The 10,610-nt window shown below is 30.9% G+C and overlaps 1 protein-coding gene across 3 annotated transcripts; it reads left to right on the forward strand.

Moving 5' to 3' along the window:
* The first annotated feature begins 2,040 nt into the window (after positions 1 to 2,040).
* LOC139517148 (uncharacterized) lies at positions 2,041 to 9,173 on the forward strand. 3 transcript variants are annotated; one of them, XM_071307853.1, is made up of 3 exons: positions 2,041 to 2,427; positions 6,458 to 6,604; positions 6,975 to 9,173. In XM_071307853.1, exons 2-3 carry the CDS (start codon positions 6,521 to 6,523, stop codon positions 7,815 to 7,817), a joined length of 927 nt encoding a protein of 308 aa, XP_071163954.1. In that variant the 5' UTR covers positions 2,041 to 2,427; positions 6,458 to 6,520; the 3' UTR covers positions 7,818 to 9,173. The 3 variants fall into 3 exon arrangements, with proteins under 3 accessions (XP_071163954.1, XP_071163956.1, XP_071163955.1); XM_071307855.1 differs by having other exon boundaries at positions 2,130 to 2,416; XM_071307854.1 differs by lacking the exon at positions 2,041 to 2,427 and adding an exon at positions 4,079 to 4,257.
* The last annotated feature ends 1,437 nt before the right edge of the window (positions 9,174 to 10,610 follow it).

Consider the following 10,610-nt stretch of genomic DNA (forward strand, 5'->3'; position numbering starts at 1 on the left):
CAATAGTTATCTGAAAATTTTACATTTTTTTCCCAGATAACGGAGCGACTATAGAGATCTTGTGCTATGACCAGTGATGACAGAAAGAAAAAAATAAAATAACTTCTAATTTCGTTGTTGAAGTCAGATATCCTGTATGGAAAATTCATTGAAGAAGGAATGAAAATTAAAGTAGAATAAAATAAAATTTCCTAGATTAAATATCCATAGATGATAAGAGAAACAGCTCAGTATCAGTAATAAGAGAATCTTTTGCAGTAAATACAAACCTTCAAATTAACGAACAAAACTAGGCTTTACACAAACAAAAAATCAAAATAGTAATAACAAACTCCACGGAAAACTAAATGGCAAACTAAAAAGCTCAAATACATCAAACGAATGGATAACATCTGTCATATTCCTGACTTGGAACAGGCATTTTTGAAAAACAGTTGAGCATTCGAAAATTTCTAATAAGACAATACTCAATAAAATAAGATACAAAGCTGAATTTGTTTCTCAAACAATTACCTTATCAACACTAATCTCAGTAATAGTTTTGATTGTACCGTGGGAAGGTTTGGCAAGTCTTCTTGCATTTTATATCATGATTTCCTTGTTAGACCTTGCTGCTAACGAGGAAGCTATATTAAACCATGAGTTCCAAGTGGTGACGTTGACATTTCCCCTTTGAACATTTACAGAAGCCATCACTATTGGTTGACCGCTGTGGAATACATGTCTCGATTATGTTCCCATTGTCCTTATCACTGATGATGTCACGTATGAAGTAGGATCTGTTTACCCTTCCGGGGCACCTGAAATCAATCCCGTTTTTTCGTGTGATTTGTGTTGGTCAGTCTTGAATTTTCTGTTTTTTTTTGTTAACTTATTTTGTCTTGGTCGTTTTTCGTGTTAAGTCTTGGTAATATTGGTTTGTTTTGTTTCTTACAAGTTTGAAGATCCCTTGGTATCTTTCTCACCTCTTCGTCTAAAATCGAGATCATTTATAGCTTGACATACAGTTAAAACGTTTGTCTATTAGCCCCACTACATGTATTTGTAATTTTTCACCTCAACAATCCTTGCTCTAAACATACTTTTTTTAAGTGTAATTCGGAACCCCAAAGAACCTTCAATCAACCATTTTCTACTTTTGAAAATGTCTATATACCAAGTCAGAAATATGACAGTTGTTGTCAATTCGTTTGATGTGTTTCATCATGTAATGTTGTCATTTAATGTTATATTTAACATTGCCATAAAAGCGGGAGGTTTGGCATGCCACAAAACCAGGTTCAACCTACCATTTTGTCTTAAAAAGTCAGGAAATGGTCATTGTTATATTATAGTTTGTTTCTGTGTGTGTTACATTTTATTGTTGTGTTTCTGTTGTGTCATAGTTCTCCTCTTATATTTAATGCGTTTTTTCTAAGTTTTAGTTTGTAACCCGGATTTGTTTTTTCTCAATCGATTTATGAAATTCGAACAGCGGTATACTACTGTTGCCTTTATTTGTCATTTGATTTTGCCACTTAATTAGGGACTATCAGTTAAGAATTTTCCTCGGAATGCAGTAGTTTTGTGATTTTCCTTTTTCTTTGATTCATGTGACATACGATTACAATTTGAGTATTATTTAAGTATATTTATATTTTTTGGTTTATTGAGATATTATTCTCTTTTACATAAATTTTATACGAAATGTCCGTTATTGGCAATAATACTGTAATGTATTGGAAAATATTTATTTTCGTTTCATGAAGTGTAAAACGGTAAATTGATATCACTTAACAAAACACGACCCTTTTGTAAGATTCCATACAAATACCTAATATGGGAACATTTAAACAAGATTTTCACGTCGTTTAAAAATATTTTAGTGGTTTGTTTTGATAAAAAATCAATTGAATTTATACAAATGAATGATAATAATATAATCAAACTGCAATATTAATCAAAAACATGCTCGTTTGCTTTCCTGTTTAAGTGAGATTTCAATGCCTTTTGTGTGACAAACTTTCACGGTGTATACACTTCAATGTTTCCTTAAGTCATGGTGGAAAATATGATGTCGTATCAATTCATTAAAACTTTACCCCTTTTAAAAGCGATTGTGTATTTAAATTGAAATACCGTCTCAACAACATTGAAATACACATTGAAATAGTCTATATAAGATATTGAAACAGACAGGATTTTTTAGAAATTCTATACCATATATTTATTTCGTTTTAATCTCTATGTTTATGCAAGTATGACGTGAAATATTATAGATAGTTTAAACACAATCAAATAGAACAATACATTTTACTTAATAGGGTTTTTAATGTTAATGAATTGAGAGAAAATATAAATTTCTTTTCGAAAGCAGGCAACCTTTTCTTTTTTTATGGACAGGGAGAATTCCGTACTGTCATAGAGAGATAGAAAGGTATGATTAAGGTAAGACTTCAGTATTTTATATGGAAACTTGTGTAAATTGGATAACTTCATATTTTGTCGTGACTAAAAAATGAAATTATTTCTTTGAAATATTATATTTTCGTTAATTGGTGAAAACTTTCACCAGAAAAAAATGTAAAATGGGATTAAAAAAGTTAAAAGTATATGTCTAACTTTCTGTGTTTTTTTTTTATATATATATTTCTATATCAGTCAAATAGTTCAAAATTTAGGCCTACTTTCTCTTATGTATATGGCTTAATACGTTTTGATACATATCATTATAATTCTATTTTACTTTCAAATATTTAGTATCATGTCATAAAGGCACCTATTGAGAAATAGAAATACAAAAAGTCAAAATTTTTCAAATTGACTACTTTTTTTTTTAAACACATTTGTCGTTAGAAAACATTTAACACATGCTGCATTTCAATAGCATGGTTATGCAAACGATATGATATACTAATATACCTCATATATATTAGATTTTTTCACAGGCTATAATAGTTGTGTAGAAGATTATAAGTTAAACGTTTTTTTCATGAAATCATCCCTTATCAATTCAGATACTCGCCTGTTGTACTAATAATTATTGTTCTGGAAAAAAAAGATGACTTCACCATGCTAAAAATATGAAAACTCTTAAATCAAAGATTATTAGAACAGCTTAATTCATTTATCAAAGGTAAATTGTTTAACCTAAGATATAGAATTAGAAAAAAGAGCCGGTATAACCAAAACGATTTTGTGAATTTAGCTAGATTTGAAAAAAAAAAAAAAAAAATAAGACGTAAGCTTTAAAAAAAAATAACATTCAGTACGAGAAGGTTCTTTCATGTTAATGGGGATATAAAGAAAGGGGAAAAAGGAGGTAGCATTCATGAATAAAATACAATTCAATACAACCGAAGCTTCTCATAATGAATTTTTAATTATTAACCTACTAAATATTGTGATGTAACATGGGCCCTACGACAAATACTTCTTTAGTAAAAAGTCAAATCACAAAAATACTGAACTCCGATGAAAATTCAAAAAGAAAAGTCCCTGATCAAATGTCAAAATAAAAAGCTCAAACACATCAAACGAATGGACAACAACTGTCATATTCCTGACTTGGCGAACTTTTAACAGATGTAAGCTAGATATTGAAATATATATGAAATATTGGAATGTATACAGGTTTCCGGAAGTTTAGAATAACTAGAAACTAGGCCCTTATGTAAATCACTTACACAAATCAATATCCTTTATTACAAATTCAAATATTTATTTTATTGCAAGGGAATTTCAATATTTAAGGCTTATAGAATTTCTCTTAACGTCTTTTTCGTTATTGATTAGGACAATTAAAAAGATTAAATCATGTGAATAATTATGCCATTAACCTATAAACTTCATAAGAAACAATAAGCGAAATCATGACCATTCGATTAAAATTGGTCATCAGGCCATTTGAAGTTCACTATCAGTCCATCAGAATGGCATTATATTGCAACAGTGTCTTTGTCTATGAACTATTCTAAACCAAACTGCATATACGCGTATTTGATTTAAAACAATAAATATTTTCACTTTAGTATGATCGATAGTTTAAAATCACTGATTCACTGAATGCAATTTACTATTAATGATTTACTCTGGTTTTTCAATAATCGTCGCCAACAACACGTTTTTCAAATGTCATTGTATGGATGATGGAATATTAAATCAGTTCATGAATTACTCCACTAAGATTTTGAACCTGTTCTGGATTCATAATTTATGTGCCCAGAAAAACAAAGCACATGTGCATTTTTGTTTGGATGTTTCAACGATTCTGTTAAGGTGAGTTTCGGTACTGCCAATATTTGTTTCATTTAAAGTGAGAAGTTTTGTTTACGTTTAGCATTGTATATAGAATTACTTTTCGTTTCAAAAATGGGTTCACTTGTTTTTTTAATTTAAAATAGGAAATTGAAAATATTGAAATTAAAGAGAATATATTCCGACTAAATTTTAGGAATTTGACGAAGCTACCGTGTGAGAAGTATACTTCAATGGTTTGTAGGTTAAAAAATAATGCTGGCTCAAACAAATCTTGGATTCTACATTCAGACATGTATAAAATTTAACTGATGAGGTGTAGCACAGGTTCAGCTAGATATAATATAAGTTTAATCTACCGTTAGCTTCGGAAAATAACGTTGTTCGATAGCGGTTTAATTTGTAAGTTTTTATGGACATCCTTTAGAATTGGCCTTAACGTTTTGTATGTGTATTATATTTGTCTCACAGCACAAATTAGGGGCGATATCTTTTTGCGCCAAAAAGTAACTCATTTGCGCCACAACTTAATTGCGCCACCTAATTTTCTAAACTAAAGGTATCATTAGCGCCAATAAAATAATCATTTAATTGCGCCAATTTTATTTATTTGTATTTATATATAACAACTAAATGATTGAATCTCCTCTTCCTTTATGATTGACTGCCCTCTTCCTCTATCCGGGCTTGGGACCGGCAGTTCTTGCAACTTTCACCAAGTCAGGAAAACATTTTCTTGTATCAAGCTTTTGATTTTGATGGCAATAGACAAAATACTAAAAGGGAATATAATGTCCATTCTTAAAGTCATGTGTAGTATAAAGTTGTTTGAAATATTTTGGACAACACTTAAAGGTACCATCATCATCTTTTTTTTTGTAACAACAACAATATCATCCAACATTCTGTGAAATTCTGCTCGACTTTAAGTTGAGCCGGATACAGCGTTCTTCTCTCTCTTTATTCATTGACGGACGCACATACTTCAAATCTTTCCTTTCTAAATTTTCTTCTTCAATTTTGAAGAGCTATGAATTTGCTAATTTTGAAGGTCGCTCTGACAAGTAAAACATGTACAGGTATGATATAGGTAAACTAATATTTACAGGTAAATGTGGCGCAATTTCATTTCATTTATTGGCGCAATTAATACCATCAAAATAAAAGAGAGTGGCGCAATTATTACCTTTTCAAAACTGCAATTGGCGTAAATTGATTCTTCCCCAAATTAGTATACAACAAGCAAATAAATGAATTAAATTGACACTTAAAGCTATAGTCACATGGAATATCTGACTGTGTAATATAATGGAGAAAACGACAAAAAAAAAAATGTAAATAAAAAAAAGGAAAAAGCGGCATGAAAAAAATAAATAAAATTAAAGTAACTCTATACGAGTTCATGTATGATCAGTATATAAACAGTAGTTTGAAACGTATTCATGTATGCAGTGATTTGTAAAAGTGGTTGCTAAATGTATATTGATTCTTTGCTATTAAAATGTTTTATTGTAAAAATATTGCATCTATATAAAGGATTAAATAATGTCTCCGTATCTATTATGATTCACAAAAACAGGTAAAAACAAAACATATACAGGAAGCTGCTACCAAAAAGTTGTTTTTGTTAAATACGAAATTTAAAAATAAGGAGATATCGTTATCATTGAAACATCTATCAACGTGAAACTAGATGAAAAGGATGAAAACACCTATATACCGTACGTCTTACAACATTGAGTTAAAAGTTAAAACCATAACGGTTAAAAAGTAAAAAAAAAAAAAATATGACACGGCATGACAAAATATGAATCGATTCAAAATAGAAAACCAACAGCCTGATTTTTGCTAGAAAACAAAGTGAAAAAGTCCATACAGTGCCCAACAAGTTACAACCAACGATTAACGGGTATCGGATGAAGGACAGGCACATACATAATGTTGCTCTGTTAACCATGTTTGTGAACAATCAACCCACGATATCAACACGACATAAGAACACAATGTAAAAATGTAGAAAGGGTTTAAGTCATCAGACCAATACTTAGTAAGAACTAAAAGGAGTTATTGAAATATTGAAAGTAAGTCCAGAGATAGATCACTATTGTTTCCCTCAGTTTGGACCAGTGCTCAAGTGAGTTTATTCGTTGTTTAAAAACAGGTTGAATTGAAGTCTTATAATATGAACGTAAAGCTATTAGCACTTCCGTGTTTTTTATAGGTTGACGAATTTTGTAAAGAAAGCCGATGATGTAAATGCAATACCCATTTGATTACATTTAGAATGTCGAACGAAACGACGACAGAGACATCAACAGCTCCTCCAAAAGAAGAGTCTGGTAAAAGTACCAATGAAAACCTTGCAGAGGTAAATATGTAATGAAGCAATTTGGTGTATTAATATTATTAGAACTTCACCTACACGTACACATACATTCGAGTGGACATGTTTCTATTGTCTTCGCAATTTAAATCCATTATAAAGTCAAAGAGAGATATTTTCCCTGATTTATGTAGTCTATGAAACTGAAAACACCCGTGTCACCTTAATATCAAATATCAAAGTTTTTTTTCTCCAAATGTTTGCTTAATCTTAAGAGATTTTTAAATCTTCGCATCATGAAAGATTCCATTTTATATATAAAAAAGTTTTTTTAGATCACAAAAGGAACGTATACATATATTTTCAATTTTTCTTAATTGCGTAAATTAAATTTTTATTACTCTTTTCGTTGCAGTTATTGTCAGATATATCTGTTGAAAGAGAAGAAAGTGTATTTAGTTTAAAACGGTTACTTGACGTTGGAAATAATAAAAATGTTCTTCGTCAGAACTACGTCGACGAAACTGTTCTCAAATTTACCATGCGCCGAATAGAAGGCGATAAAGACATGGTTGCTGCTGATTTATGTCGTGAACAGAATGTTTTCAAAAAGAAATTAAAAGTTTACCGAGATAAACAGAGAAAACTAACAGCAAAACGGCTTGCAAATGAACGAAAGATATATGATACAAAACATAACAATGTTAACGAATCAACTGACTCTTTAGAAGATCTTCTAAGAAAACAATTGACAGTGCGGAGACCCGTTATAAAAAAGCAAAGACCTGCAACATGTATACCTACAATGCTGCAACTAAAAACCAAAACAGACCATCTTAAAGGCACAGAAAGCGTTGAGTTCGATAAGAAATTTTTTATCAACAGAAAAAGATATCGCGTTGATTTGAGGCCAAAGATTTCTCATACCTATCGTGAAAAACCTGAAATGCTTGAAAAAGTAGTGAACGGAAACAGAGGGTATCTTACTGATCCAAAAGAAGCCGTTAGATATTTTGAAGATGACGAAATCGATGAGCGGAAAGGTATTTACGCCTTGTTGACAGACATTCGGAAAAAAGTCGAACAAAGAAAATTAAAACTTGGTCAGGAGAAAATGAATTTGTATTTAGATAAATATTTTCCAAGGAAAATTAAAACTGTCATTTTGAGTGACGGACAAGAGACTGATTTGGAAAAGATTCAGGATCAAGCACAGAATATAACAGTTACACTTCGATCCCAAACAACGTTGTCATAAGGAACATATCTTTATATTTGGTTAATTTTTTCGCCATATATGTTTACAAACCAATAGTTAAAAATATCAATTTCAGGGACAAACTTATTTACAGTATTTGAAGATAACAAGGAAATATTACTTTAAGTTAAGAATTTATATGATAAAAGTGATAAGCGGCTTTTCTAAAATTGTAAAGCATTTAATTCATATTCTTTACAAAATATTTCTAAGATGACTATTACTTTTTCAAGTACTTATACATGTATACTGGTTTAAATGGCTATTATTTGATTGGTACATATATTGGTACAAGAAACTGATGCTTAGTTTGTCATTAACAGAAATTGAATAGTTTAATGCGAATAAAACGTAATAAATTAGACTGTATGATTAAGAATTTATCAATTAGAAAAAAAAATATTTGAAGTTATTTAAACTATACAAATATTTGAAAACCCGAAATGAATATGAATAAAAATTTTAAATGAAAAATGAAGTCGTAATTAGAATATAGATTCAGTGCATGTATACACATTTTCCAGTTCAATTACTGAAGTAAATCAGCTTTGAGAGAAGTTTTTTTTGCTTTTGCTTTTACATAATTAGCGCGCAATAAAACTTAGCAATACGAATATATCTTTTATTCTTTACCAATTAACTAGAGATATATAATTAAAATTGAATTTTATTACTACGTAGAATACAGACTGACTGCAGTTGAATACAGTGTTTCTGCACATCTATGTCTTGAACAAAATGTATACAAGAGAAAATTATAAAACTAACCGAGGCAAGCATAAACATATGACTGCAAAACGACTCTCAAATGAAGGAAATATGTTCTCTCTGACCGAGCTCGAATTATCGGTTGTATAACTTTTGGAAAATAGTGCTGTAATCATGCCTTGTTAAAAAGTCATAAATCGATTTAGAATAAAACCCCAAAAAAATCTCTCAGTCGGAGTATTTTTGACGTCACATCAAAAACTATTTAAGATTACGGGAACACTATTTAAACTGTTGTTTGCACGGGTCTTTGGTTAGATATTATTCGCATCATGAAAATGAAGACACGAAATTGTGTATAATTTTAAAACCTGGACTGCTGGAATTCGTTTTTGCTAAGGTTAGGTTCGTTTCGTATCATAACTTCGATACCAGTAAGGTAATATTTTTGTTGTATAAAAAAGTGTGAATGATGATCTTTATTTATCTGATTTTGATATCGAAGACCTTTTAACTTTTTGTCACTTGTTATACTTATTCTGCTTAAAGCCCATATGAAAAATGGAATCTGGTTATATCTTTTAGATCTTTGAAAGGGAAAGTAAAAGTGTACATTCAGATTGTAAAAATAAAAATGAGAATGAAATCAAATTTTAAATTATTTGTATATACCTGTATAACATATACTAGTAGTTTTGTTAATATTTGTTTCAAACGCTGCATTTTATTCCTCGGTTAATGGTGTCTTCTCTTAATGTTTCGGTTGATTTGTTTTGTTTCTGTGTCTGTTCAGGAATTTATTGCACAGCGGTCAGATCATAGCCGTAAAAATAATTACAACAAGAAGTAATTGTAACAGGATGCTGTTACGAAGTCTCCCAAACAAAGCTCCCATATTTCGCCATTCCCATGGTCCCTTATGCGTTTCATTTGTTTTATTGTCCCATACAAGAATATATATGGTTAAGGGAAGAAGAAGAAGAACAATAAGTCTATTATGGACATATTTGTGCAAATCGTGATACAAGCGTGAAATTGGTATATGGGTGGACTAAATGATAATTAAAAAAATTCAGCTGCTGGCCATAAAAAAAAATGGCATAACGTGGAAAATGTCAATTTGATCATTCTATCAACTGATATTACGGACTTTGTCAAGTTCAAATGTATATATAGTTTGTTTAGAAAGACAGGTTGCTTACATTTTGTATCTTATAATTATCTGACAGTTACCAATACACAAACCTGAAGGCCAGAACGGTAGCAGTTACAGTTACCAACACAGCTGAATTTCTTGCATCCGCATTTAAAAAAATTATGACACGAGAATCAGCGTGCGCGGCCATCAAGGAAGTCCATTTTGGTTTCCAATTGTAATTGTTTTTTCTTTCTTTAACCCGACTCCTGTGTTCATGACTTGAAACCTGCCGAATGCATAAATCCGGACGAGCCCAAACATGTCCACTTTGATATGCTTCTCTTTTCATGTGCTCCAGAAGATTAAAACCGTTTGCAAGGAAGCAGCGGCCTTATGATCGATGCTATTCCGCCTTCGACAGTTATTTGAGAGACTTAATAAATAATCATTTCAGGAATACCAACTTTTACACCAGTCGCGCGTTTCCATTATAAAATACACATCAATGTCGCTCGATTAAGAAAAAGTAAAGTAGATGATGAGGTTTTTTAATCTATATAAACACAATAGGTTCTGTGTTATTCGGGGCTGAATAGAGGCAAATAAAGGCAACAGTAGTATACCGCTGTTCAAACTCATAAATCCATGGACAAAAAACAAAATCGGGGTAACAAACTAAAACTGAGGGAAACGCATAAATATAAGAGGAGAACAACGACACAACACTACAATGTAACACACACAGAAACGGACCAAGCATCAGACAAAATCCCACGAGAATAACAAATATAACATCAAAACAAAATACATGAATTTGGGATAGACAAGTACCGTGACACGTCTTATCTCAATGTCAATTTACACTCAAAAATAAGAGAAAACAAACGACGCAACGTTAAAAAACACACACAGAAACGAACTATAATACAACAATTGCCATATTCCTG

The sequence above is a fragment of the Mytilus edulis genome, chromosome 3 (assembly GCF_963676685.1).
Source record: "Mytilus edulis chromosome 3, xbMytEdul2.2, whole genome shotgun sequence".
Taxonomy (NCBI): domain Eukaryota; kingdom Metazoa; phylum Mollusca; class Bivalvia; order Mytilida; family Mytilidae; genus Mytilus; species Mytilus edulis.